Source organism: Danio aesculapii, chromosome 9 (genome assembly GCF_903798145.1).
Source record: "Danio aesculapii chromosome 9, fDanAes4.1, whole genome shotgun sequence".
Taxonomy (NCBI): Eukaryota; Metazoa; Chordata; class Actinopteri; order Cypriniformes; family Danionidae; genus Danio; species Danio aesculapii.
Window position 1 is genome coordinate 49,994,980 of NC_079443.1, and position 13,765 is coordinate 50,008,744.

Sequence of the window (13,765 nt, forward strand, 5' to 3'; positions counted from 1 at the left end):
AGAGGAAGGGAAAGAAAAATCATTAAATAAATACTTAAGAAATAATTTGACAGGTGGCTATTTTAGTAAATGACAATCTTTTTTTTTCATCCATATATTTCTACAAACAAAATTTTTCACTGAAAACCATGTCCTCTGGTGTGAAACTATATCCTCATTTTAAATCAGGCAATTCCACAGAAAACTAGAATTAGTTAAAGGACCCCATTTAAGATCATGTGACCCCTGTGAAACCCATGATGCTTTGTCTCAGAATTGTTCACATATTTAACTTATTTGAAACCACAACACTGATAAATGATATTCTTACTCAAGTTTTTTTGTCTTCTAGTCCAATATCTAAAAAGTCTTAAATCAAGAAGCATTTTCTAGACAAGCAACAAATATTGTCTTGATTTAAGAACTAATTTGACAAAATTGAGTGAGTTTTCCTTAAAACAAGCTAAATAATCTGCTAATGGGGTAAGCAAAATGATCTTGTTTTTCCTTTTGATATACGATTATTTTTGTTACCCCATGAGCAGATTATTGAGCTTGTTTTAAAGAAAAACTCACTTAATTTTAAGAGAGTTTATCATAGACATCCCTTAATCGTATGTATAAATATAATATTGTAAAGTTTCCTATAGGAAATATTCATTTAAATGAGAGGTTTGTGAAGGGTGCACTTAAATATGTTCAGCACTGTAGCTACAGACACACACCGCATAAAGCAAGAGGAAGGGAATAAAAAAGTATTCAATTTGGAGAAGAACAATATATATAAATTAGACTATTTTAAATTAAACTTAAAAACTTTTACATTTTTTTTTTTTTTATTCAGCTTTTTATAAACTTTCAGTTAGGATATGCTTTGGAATGATTATTATTGTGATTATTTTGCACGATGGCTCAGTGGTTAGCACTGCACCGCCTCACAGCAAGAAGGTGATTGGTTTGAGTCCCGGCTGGGCCAGCAGTGTTGCCAGATTGGGTGGTTTTGAATTTGATTGTGGGAGTTTTTCACTGCCAGTTAACTGTGACCCAATTCCTTTTTTGCTTTTTTTTTTTTTTTTTTTTTTGCTTATATGTGACACAAATCAGATCTGGTGTCCATCCTTTGTACGTCACTTAAATGATCTAAGATGATTTGGCAGATTCTGGATCTTTTAATCTTGATAACTGATCTGTGGCTAATTTGGTTCTTTAAACAAATTCGCGAATCAGATTAAAATGTCTGAATAAACTGATCTGAGATCGCTGCGTGTGAAGGACAGATCTATCGATCCTCGAAATCATGATCAGCAGTGCAACGATTGGCTGACGGCACAGCAGCATAATGACATCATCTGATTAATATTCAATTACCCATGTGAGCAAAATTACATAAAATTAGCAGTAAACAGTTTATTAAATATGACACGCAATAACTTTCCACGTTTGTTGTGAGCTGCAGGCTTTACACTTACATTTTAACTTTATATATGTATATACATATATATGTATGTATATGTATGTGTGTATATATGTATATGTGTATGTATGTATGTATGTATGTATATATATATATATATATATATATATATATATATATATATATATATGTATATGTATATATATGTATATGTATATGTATATATAAGTATATGTATATATGTATATGTATATATGTATATGTGTATATATAAGTATATTTACTATTTTCCCAAGTGTATATAACTACTGTAAGAAAATATTGGTACACTCGGTACATACTTTCAGTATTGTCTTTCCCTGACCCCATCTAATCCTGTTTATTTGAAATGAACCTGCTCCCTAGCAGGTTTGAGCTAGCAGAACTGTTGCTATGACAACAAGTCTTAGATGATTTTTGAAGAACTAAACGATCCTGGATCATGTCAAATCGTCAATATCCAAATCCAGCTAACTGAGTAATCCACGCACGAAGAACGGACCCCTGTTCTATGACCTTGTAAACACGAAAAAAAAAAAAATAATGCATACGGATATTCAGAGATCGGTTTCAGGCCTCCTTTATTTGTGGAAATAAATCAGATATGTGACAATGCGACTATCGTGTAAACTTGCAGATCGGATTTATTGAGGCAATCCATTTTGCAGATGCTAGAACCCGCCTTTAAGCATGTGCGACGCCAACAATTGTATGGCAAGTGTAAACACGTGAATCGGATATGGGTGACAATTAAAAGAACGTGTAAACAGACAGGCAAAAAAATTAGTTATAGGCAACAAATCGCATTTTGGCATCGAGACCTGACAGTGTAAATGAAGACAAAATCTGACTCTTCACGTGCACACGCATTACGCATTGCCTACATTTAAACTCACAGCGGTTTATCATCAGAATCAGCATCAGAAAGAGCTTTATTGTCAGGTATGTTCACACATACGAGGAATTTGTTTTCGTGACAGAGCTTCTACAGTGCAACAGGATTACAGAGACAGGACAAAAAACAGATAATAAATATATTTACATTTTTATTTATTTATTTTTTTAATATATTTCATCATGAAACTTATCGATCATTTATTTTTTCCACAATTGACTGCAAGAATAAACTTAGAAGCGTTGTCTGATTGACAGGCAGCACCAAATTTTGTTCAAAAGAATTTAAAACTCCAAATAGGATGAATTTACACCCCATTTCGACCAGAGAAGTCAAACATACTCTCAGCGTATGGTACAGGTAGCGTATTCTACACAACATTAAGTGCAGTGTATGGGCGAGAGAGGGCAGCGTTTCGTTGTGATCCGGTTATGTTGTAGTTTTGTGACTGCAGGTGTTGGTTGCTGTATAATTAAATATGATATATAAAATGTTACATACTAGGTTAATTTCGTTTTAAATAAATAAAAATAAATTAAAATATTAGTCTTAAATTTTGGGCATTTTTTGTGTGCGTTTGGATGGGTTTTGAACATAGACTGTAAAATATATGGACGGAGCATCCGTGACGTCACCCATAGGTTTCTGAACACTGCAAAAGAAGCTACAAGTAGGCGCGGCCAACCGTCGCCATTTTGTTCGCGCGTCATCGCACCCACAGCGGGATACCAAACAAGGGCAAAGAGGCGGAGAGTGAGCGGAGCTACAGACGCCTGCTGGCACTTTGCTTAGACCTGGCAGACAGACTTTACTTTGGGAGAAACGCTTAATACTCTATTACCTGCGACTCGTTTGTGTTCTGACCACATGTGCTTGGCTGTACACTATATCAATAAAGTGTTTAGACTTTTAAAAACACTGTAGTAATACACTGAGCCACTAAACATTGTTCTTATGACGTTTTTCTACAGGAGGAAAACGCGAATTACTTCCAAACACTTCAAATATAGTCTGTGTTAGTAAATGCAAGACTATTGATGAAATCCAGGCATAACACTGTATAATAACGCTTCAGATGACTGTTCTAGAGCCTACAGCTAATCAATCTGTCACATTCTGGAGTGCTTTACTGGTCTAAAGAAAAATATTAATGATAAATGATCTTAAATAAAACACACATTTATAGAGATGGTATATAAGTATATAACTTTACTCACATGGGAAACGAGGCCACGTGAATGGTTTGTGAGCGCAATTAAGTGCACACAGCATCCCATATCATCTGATAATTGTAAGAAATAAGTCGAAAAGGCAGCTGACTGTGTAAAGCCACATAAAACAACACAAAAATACGATGAATATGCCGAGATCAGTGGCTAATCTGCCGGATTCTGCTGAGGTGAAGTGACGGCGACCAGCGAGACCTAGCTGTCACTCAAGTGGCCACGCCCTTAATTATGCAAACTTAATATAACCTAAAATAAAGGAAATGGATGAGATATAAAAAAAATTCACCCCCCTCACAGTTGTCATGGAGGGTAATAATAGCTATATGAACCAAAATCGTTCTTTGTACCAGGCTGTAAACACCTTTTTTTCTGCTGTAAAGTTGGCCATTCTAGCAGTGGGCTCAATTGCAATTTGCTCTAATATGGAGCCAGGACTAGCGGAATTTTGATGAATTGCAGTTTCAGTTACTTCCGTATTGGCTTCCCGAGAGAGAGCGGGAGGTTGCCGCTTGGTTTTGAATAGCGTTTAGGCTGACAAATTTCAGCTATATCTGGCAACACTGTGGGCCTGTTGGCAGTTCTGTGTGGAGTTTGCATGAGGCAGGTGCTCCGGTTTCCCATACAGTCCAAAGGCATGCGCTAAAGGTGAATTTAATAAACTAAATTGGCTGCAGTGTAAGAACGAGTGTGTATGGGTGTTTCCCAGTACTGGGTTATGGCTGGAAGGGCATCCTTTGTGTAAAACATATGGCACCAGAATAGTTGGCAGTTTATTCTGCTGTGAATTGATCAATAATTTCGAGACCACTGATAAATAAGGGACTAAGCTGAAGGAAAATGAATGAATGAATGAATTAATGAATGAATACCCCAATACTGACCTGAGAGCATCATTAAAAGCCTCGACTCCATACTTTGTAATGCAGTAAGCTCCTCCAAGAGTGCTGATCCTGCCGAAAACACTGGCCACGTTCACCACTCGACCTTTGGCTTTCTTAATGAGCGGTAAAACACTCAGAGTGACGGCGATGACCCCGATCAGATTGACATTAATCATGGGTGTGAATTCCTCAATGTCCAGCCAGTCATTGGGTGCCGTGGGGAAGGAGATGCCGGCGTTGTTCACCACGGCCCACAGACCTGATGAAAGAACAGTAAAAATAAACGTTTGCTTTGATCACTCAATATAAATACACTAAACACAAAAAACAACGAAACGAAATCATAAACTAAATACAACGAAAGTCATCTGATAAGTATTTGAGGAAACTACTCCGCCGACTTTATCAAGGACATTATCAGCAAACACAACAAAGTTAATACAGATATTTATTTATTTATATAGTAAATTAATTAATTAAATTATTTATTTAATGTTAGTATTATTAGTATTATATTATCATCATCATTGTCACTTTTATGATCATTTTTTTCATATTGGGAGATATTAGAGATATCAATTTATTCATTTAGTCAATTAGTTAATTGATTAATGAAATTATTTAATATTATCATCATGACTTTTATGATCCTTTAAAAATAAAAATAGTGGGAGATATTCATTAATTCATTCAATTGATTTCCTTCGGCTTGGTCCCTTTGTTTATCAGGGGTCGCCACAGTGAAATGAGCCGCCAACTTATCCAACATATGTTTTAAGCAGCGGATGACCTTTCAGCTGTGAAACTCCCATACACTCTCACATGCACACACATACACTACGGCCAATTAAGTTTATTCAATTCACCTATAGCGCATGTGTTTGGACTGTGGGGGAAACATGCAAACTCCACACAAGAATGCCAACTGACCCAGCAGGGATCTTCTTGCTGTGAAGCGACTAACGTTTTGCTGTCACTAATCCACCGTGCCACCCATAATACTTAATACTTTCTATAATTTATATATTCACAGATATTTTTTTTACAGTAACAAAATATGCCGGGACTCAAACCAGCGAGTCACCTAGTGAAATTGTATTCCTATCGCAATAAGTATTGCAGAATAACAAAATATTTCAATGTTAGATTTTTCCAATATTATGCAGCCCTAGGTCAAAACCTGCCTGGAACTACTTTAGCTGCATGATTTTATGAAAAAAACAGCACAATGTAAAATGTTCACCAGCCAATCACAATCAAGCATTCATCAGCCCTTTAATATATACACTTGAAGGCATAATTATGAGCCTACCTGTGAATTTTTAAAATATTCCCAAATGTGTTTTAAAATGTGAGTTAGGTTGAGTCATTGGACAACAGCGATTAGTTCTGTAACCAATGAAATTTTTTATATATATATATATATATATATATATATATATATATATATATATATATATATATATATATATATATATATATATATATATATATATATATATATAAGGGGGCTATTAAAATTGTCCTTAAAATTATAAATAAATAAATAAGCAAGCAATGCAGTACACATTGAAAAGGAAATATTTGTAATTTTTTTTAAATATATTTCAAAGATGTAGTAAAAAGGTTAAAAACATTGTTATTTTAGCTAATTGCAAAGAAAATATTAGTTACTTTTAAAAAATGTATAAAAATATTTTTAGAATCAAATTAAAAGTTCATTTTTTAACAATAATAAAATAATAAAAATCAAAACATAAAGTCTTTAAAAATACCAATAATTAAAACTATTAATAGCATTGTGATGCTAAAGCAACACTATAAAATGCATTAACATTTCCATCTCATTCCTCTCTTGATGGCATAGTCAAGTGCGCTGCTAGGTTGGGGGGGTTGTTAGGACAATTCTAAGGGCCCACACTGGTTTGGGGCCCCCAGAGTTACTATTAGGGGCCCTCCCAATCCACCCCCCGTTCTTCACTTTCGTTTGTGACACCATCAGAATGTTGTCATAGGGCCTGTACTGGCCTGCGGCGCCCCTGGGCATTGTATATAACATTGTTATTTCACAACTTTAACTAAAGGAAAATTTGAAATATATTTATTAATAATAAATTATATTATTATATATTAAAAAACTGCTTTTATTCCAGCCAAACTAAAAGAAAAGAGACTTCATCCAGAACGAAAACACATTATAGGAAATACTGTGAAAGCTTTCTAACTCTATTAAATAAGAACTTTACAGAAGGGCTAATAAAAATAGCATCTCCGTCAGTGACTCACCCTTCTGTCCCACCAGGCTTTTAATGGTCTCTGCAGCTTTTTTAACATTCTCATTGTCAGTCACATCCAGATGCAGCGTCGTGAGTCTGTCAGAGCAGATCTTCTTCAGCTCGTCCTCTCCTTTCTCTGAATAGCAGCCGGCGATGACTCTGAAACCCTTCGAGTCCAGATGTCTGGCCAAGAGATTCCCGAAACCGGTGTCGCAGCCTGTGATGTACACAAACTTCTCTGATTTATCTGAGACTCGGCCCAGTTCTCTGAACCACCGATAGACGTAGAACAAGACTACGAGACCGGCAATGTACAGGTACATGTCTGCAAAAGAAAGAGGATTCACGTTTATGCAAACCACAGCAAATTGAGAAATAAGGATACTGGAGATGGCGTAAAAGGTCAAAGCTCCACTGATAAAGTACCCAAACTAGTGAACCATTAACTGGCTGGCTTATGATTGTAGATCACTGCAAACTATATGAGAGATTTTGTTGAATGCAAGATAAAAGAACTATACTCATATTTTACATCCTGCTATGAAAAAGCAATATAAATTAGGGCTGCCTGATATTGGAATTGTTTTTTTTTTCTGCGATATGAATATAATTTCACCAGATGATTTGAATGGCTCTATTTGAAAAGATTTTTATTCATTTAGAACGGCTGGATGGGGCAACGCACTGGCGCAGTAGGTAGTGCTGTTGCCTCACAGCAAGGTCGCTGGTTCAAGCCTCGGCTGGGTCAGTTGACGTTTCTGTGTGGAGTTTGCATGTTCTCGCTGCGTTCGCGTGGGTTTCCTCCGGGTGTGCCGGTTTCCCCCACAATCCAAAGACATGTGGTACAGGTGAATTGGGTAGGCTAAATTGTCCGTAGTGTATGTGTGTGAATGAGTGTGTATGTGTTTCCCAGTGATGGGTTGTAGCTGGAAGGGCATCCACTGCATAAAACAAATGCTGGATAAGTTGGCGGTTCATTCTGCTGTGGCGACCTCAGATTAATAAAGGGACTGAGCCAAAAAGAAAATGAATGAATGAATGGCTGGGATGGTCAACTTTTCTATGCAGAGGATCTGCATACATTATAATAAATTACAAGCAAAAATAAATAAACAGTCCTTTGTGGTATTCCCACACAATCTCATGGCAATTCGTGACTTTTTGAATTTGTACGATCTAATTCGTACAATTTGGTATGATTTGCTCATCCCCCAATGACGGTTGGGTTTAGGGGTGGGGTTAGGTGCCATGCCTCCTTTTTAACATCGTACAATTTCGTACAACTGAACTCGCCACTACGAATTACGAATTAGCCACTAAACTGACTCAACGTAAAATGCTTATGTTTTCTCATGAGATCAGGCTGGGTATTCTGAGGAGTCTTAACAGTACTCATGTACAGAAATTGAACATTCATTCATTTTCCTTCAGCCAAAGACCATAGAATCACCAAGAGGCGACACTCAAGTGTGATTATTGAAACAGCCACTAGATGGCGCAGCGGCCATTTTGGAATGAAAATTCCAATAGAGCAACAGCATATTATAAGTCTGTAAAATAAACTATTAAAAGTGCTGATGATGGTGATAGTAAGAGTTGTATTGTCGTCTTTCAGGTTGTATCTCAGCTTTAATGCACTTTTTAAATAAATAAATAAAAAACAAAGCAGCTGCTTGCCATCACGACAGCAATAAGATCCAATGGATAGCCGACCGCTTTCACTCCAAAATGGCGGAATCACGGGGCTGTCGCTGGGCGCTGCTGTTGCAATGGAACGTTCTATTGAGTGTCGCCTCTTGGTCATTCTAAGCTCTTTGCTTCAGCTTAAGCCCTGCTCACACTGTGAGATTTCAGCCACGATTTTGTCATCTCAGCCAAATTTGGGAAATCCTAAAAGATTCCTGAAATACTAAACTAAAATTGGTGATCTTTGATCGTTGGTTTGACATGTTCACTGACAGCCGCTTAATGCCCATTGCAATCAGATTTTTCCTCCACTGAAGTTCTGGCAGTGTCAGAAGATTTCAGACACTTTCCTGCAGTGTGACAACAGCTGCGATGAGCGCCAATACAAGAACCAATAGGAGCTCCGAATCTGATGACGCAATCTGTGCAACAATTCAAACGATCCCGGGGAAATGTCAAAACAGTTTTTTCTTCCTGGTTTTATTATTGAGACACGCCGTGTGCAAAATTACTGCTACAGATTGTTTATGTTTGCTGTGAGGAATCATTTCAGAAGGCGGGATAGTGAAAGTGTCACGGGTGGATGACGTCAAACTCCTGGGGCGTGAAATTTTGAAAAAAAAACAAAATCACACAGTGTGAGCCGGCCTTTAGTCTCTGATTTATCCTACAGAATCTGGATCCAGCCTTTATGATGCAAGCTGAGCGACGCAATGTCAGACACGATGCACTCAAGGGTTAGGGTTGGGGTTAGGTGAGCCCATTAAAAAGCATTGGACGCAGCACAGATTGCACTGCACCAGGTCTGTATCCAGACCCTTCTCGATTTATCAGGTGTCGCCACAGCGGAATGAACCACTAACTATTCCTGCATATGTTTTACACAGCGGATGGCCTTCCAGTCTCAACCCAGTACTGGGAAACACCCATACACTTTCACAAACACACACACACACACACACACACTTTGGTCAATTTAGCTTATTCAATTCACCTATACCACATGTCTTTGGACTGTGGGGGAAACCCACGCCAACACTGAAGAACATGCAAACTCCACACAGAAATTCCAACTGACCCTGATCGTCATTGACAGCACACACACACCTTCAATAGACAGCAATGCCAATTTAATATTTACCTTATATACACCAATAGAAAAAGCTGTATTAATAATATTGTGGCTCAAAAAGGAATAAGGATAAGTCATTTGAACAAGCTGCAAAAATCTATTTATTTAAGTCAAAAGTGAAGGGGTGGGGTGGGGGATGTGGGTGCTTGGGCGGACACGGGCTTCGCATCGCAGATCCCCTAAATGGACTCTTCCGTAAGCCCCGCCCTCCTTAGTTACAGTTGCTATGCCTGTCAAGCTTTCGTGCCTGGCACGTCTAATACAATATGCATGCGCCGGTGTCAGACATTGCCAGGGATATATTTAGTCATTTTTTGGTGAACAGGTGAGATATCTGAGAAAGCCAGACAAAAAAGGACTGCAGTATGCATTATAGGGGTTTATTCACAACGTAATAGGCAACCGATTAGAAAATAACTTCGTCAACACTGAAGCTAGGTTAGCCTAGCCGCCTCATACGCTAACCATTCAACAGCTTAGTTGATGCACAGCAGGAGAGGTGAAATTTAGAAATAATCTAATAATAACAAATTAAACTATGATTTCTCTATTTTAGCCAAAAAGCCTGATAGACTATTGTTGTGCAGTGAAATGTAGCGTTACTAACCAACGAGGAAACATGCATGGACAGTGCTTCTACATAATTCATTCATAGAAAGAACAGCCAGAAAGGGGAAATTGATGGATTTGTGCCGAATATTAGCATCATTGACCCATAACAATCTACAGTACCTTTAACTGTCAGTATGTTTGTGTGCTCTTTATCCAGTTTCTATTCTAATTTGCAGTTATGTTGAATAAATAAATAAACTAAAATGCAAATCAAAGTATAAATAGCAGAAGTGAACAAATATTCACTTCTACAAGTAAATATTATTTGTCCTCACCAAAGACTAAATCTCCAAAAGATTGACAAAAACATCAGTGAATTGTAGCTCTGACATGGACATGGGGGTTATAAATGACTGAAAAACAGCTGCGGGTGAAGTATATTGATCACAAGTGCTCAGTTTGTGATCACATCTCGGTTTTGTTCTGTTGATATCTAATTTCAAATATTCGTAGCTTGAAACAGATGAAAATATGACTGCTGTTAGTCTGACTACTATGGCGAGGGCTTAAACGGAGCAGTGCTCATAATATCGAGCAAAAAAAAAAAAAAAAAAAAAAAAGACAGCTGGGAAACAGAACCTGCTTTGTAATTTTTTAAGAAACACAGTTTATATCTTTTTAGGATAAGAGGTGTGTGAGTTATTGCTGTCTCTGAATCACTGAATGTGTCAGGAATATCGAAAACAAAACCAACATAACATAGCACCTCACAGAGCTTGATCCACGCTGGCATTTCTCCCCTTGGGTTTTAGGTTTTGAAAAGGGAAAAAATTCCACTACCCCGTCCAAACTTTTAGGATCCCGGGTATCAGATTTGCACAATCCATCCATATGCACAATGCTTTGGCTTGTTTTCCTCGCTCAAAAGCTTGACACACCTCCTGCACGTAGCTACGGTTGCTAAGCCACGATTGGTGTGTGGCGATTTTCGGGTGTGGCTTAGCGAAGGGTCAATTGCCAGGGCCCTATTTACTCTGTCCCCATTTACCCCCCACTAGCGATGCCCCTGCTGATAGAGGTTTGGAAGGTCCTTTATTTACGCTTCTGCTGTAAATAAAAAAATAAAATATTTGTTGTGAAAAATATATGTATAACTAAAATAATTGTGTAAGTACAAAAAAATGCAACAAATGAATTTAGAAACCGTTAAATTCCCCCTCCCCTTTTCCACAGTGGTTTGGTCCACTGCCTGCTTTCCGAGCTCATCTCACCTACTCTACAGACACAAGTCTGCGGCTGCGGCTCAGTTAATGTTAAGCTCCAGTATGGAGGCTCTTTTATTCACTTAAAGTGATTGTCTTTAATGTAGTTGATGCAGACTCATTCACAAATTAGTTGCGGCAAAAATGCTGATTACAGATGTAATTTTCCATGAATCTGCTATATTAGCGATTAAAATACTAATCTAGTGAACGTTAGCTTGTTTACGATAGCTTGTTGCATTGTGCACTGCAACTAACATGCCGATCAAAGTAGTTTCCCAATGCATTGTTTTATTTGTTGGGTTTTTATTTGTTGTAAACTTGGGTTAATGTTAATTTAACATTAACGGCCACAATTAGCATATTGTTTAGCTGTGCATTTACTAAATGAGCACTGTGCTACGTCTGAACTAACCCCACTGTATTTTTTGTATAATTAATTTCTATTCTGTTAAGTGTTTTAATTAACATGGACACTTCTGGACATGTATAAGTACATTTATATATGTACAAATTGACTGTATTATTTGTATCCCCCCACCCTACAGTTAAATTAAATATATGTGCTTTGATGATGCAGTGGTAGAGAAAAGATGGATTGTCTTGCAAGTCTTGATGCATAAAAACAAGCAGACGTGGAAGCTTTGAGAACAGGAAATCTTACTAGTCTGAGAGGTGATGGTCTTTATGTTGTAAATCGCCAAGGTTTTATCCCTGAAGGTAGAGCTCCTGAAACCTGGATCATGCAGATTTCTGATGAAGTTTTGTTTTCAGAAGTCTTGGACGAAGCACTGTGAATCCAAACTCTTTTAACACCATGAAATTCTTTGCTAGAACTCGCAGGAGTCCCGAAGTCTTTGAGCTATTTAGATAATGTGGGACACGCAGAGAATCCATTGAAGAGAATCTTACCGAAGCTGAAGGTATTTTAGGGAGGTGCTACTTATGTTGGCTGCTTTTCCAGGTTTCCCAATTTACCTTGCAGGCTTGTTTGTTTCTCCTTGCAGACATTCAGAGGTCTAACGCTTGCACTATGAGGCTTTAGTCAAGCACCAACAAGCTTCACACTTGTTACAACCAACAACAACAACCTTTTACAACAAACTACAACAAGTCTAAGAGAAAGATTTTTTTAAAAGGTTTCCCTGGGAAGGTGGGATTGAAAAGATGGTGCCTTTCAAATCCAACATTGGGATCGGATCACCCTGAGATTGTAACAGGAGGGTGTCATTCATGGTGTGATCGGCATTTGCATAATCATAGGCTGTTGCGTCCTTGGAAGTTCAGACTTGCCAAGTTCAGACTTGGAAGAACGAACCACCCCTGGATGCCAGGACACAAGTCGGGTACTTTTTCAAATGAAACGGCTGTGTCCTTATAACGTCATTTACCTTACCATAAATTCATTGGTTTCATTGTACATCAACAATAAAATGATTTAATTATATAAAGCACGGCCTAATTAATATTGTATTAATATTATAAATAAATATGTTTGATTTAAGAAAATGTAAACATAAATCACCATAAATGTGAAGTAAAATGTGTTATTATACAGACTCGTGTCTTTGACTATCAAATTTAATAAACTACAAAGGACATTAAACAAGTATAAAATACTAGACATACACAATAAGAAATAAAGATACATTAGGCAATTTGATAAACAAAGACAGACAGCGTACAGCACAGTAACATAATTAAAGACTATTGTAAAACGTGATAAAATAACCCTGCCTAAATAATACACTAAATAATCCAAGATGGATTGGCCGATTAAACCTGCCCTCTGCATTCGAGGTAATAACGAAGCTCCTGTTGACAGGCTGGGGGTCAGAGTCCTCATAAGCTGAAGCGCATCGTTAAATTCTATCTTGAAACCCGGCTCTTTTGGTTCAAGTCTACCTCAGAATTTTTTCAAAAATGCTCCAAGATGGGTGTGGAGCTTTGTAAGCAGAGGGAAGTGTGGGCATGGCCAGCAGAGCAGGGGAGAAAGAGAGGAGCGTCAGGAACTGTCAGTCGGCTCACAAAATGAGAGACAAAACATATAGAGACCCATGATTTTATAGTTTACAAAGTTAAAATGCAAAGAAATAAACTAAGTAATTTAATGCCCTGCTACATTTGTTAATCATAATTTCATATACACATAACCACAATTTGTTATATCATCATAAAGGTAGTCGTGTTTATATAATAACTATAAATGAGGAAGACTTCTCTCTCTGAATGCAGACACAGTGGAAAGCATTGCAGCAGGTCTCTTGCCCTGTCTATTCCAACCATTAGCCCTGCCAGTAATCTGGAGGATTTTAAACATTGGCGAACACAGCAGCACAGACATAGGTGATGTGTCTGTATGTAACGAATCTTAACGAAAACAAAGTCCGCCATTTTCCAATTCTCGTACAGATCTACTG

The 13,765-nt window shown here is 37.5% G+C and overlaps 1 protein-coding gene across 2 annotated transcripts in view; it reads right to left on the bottom strand.

The window, feature by feature from the left end:
• Positions 1-13,765, bottom strand: part of dhrs9 (dehydrogenase/reductase (SDR family) member 9) — a 34,206-nt gene that overhangs the window by 7,800 nt on the left and 12,641 nt on the right. Inside the window, exons 1-3 of one of the 2 annotated variants that reach the window (XM_056465933.1) lie at positions 12,010-12,347; positions 6,724-7,038; positions 4,438-4,696 (exon numbers count right to left, since the gene is read on the bottom strand). In XM_056465933.1, coding sequence (XP_056321908.1) covers positions 4,438-4,696; positions 6,724-7,036 — 572 coding nt within the window. In that variant the 5' untranslated portion in view covers positions 7,037-7,038; positions 12,010-12,347. Of the gene's footprint in view, positions 1-4,437; positions 4,697-6,723; positions 7,039-12,009; positions 12,348-13,765 lie in introns of those variants that run through there. The other variant, XM_056465934.1, reaches the window with a different exon arrangement.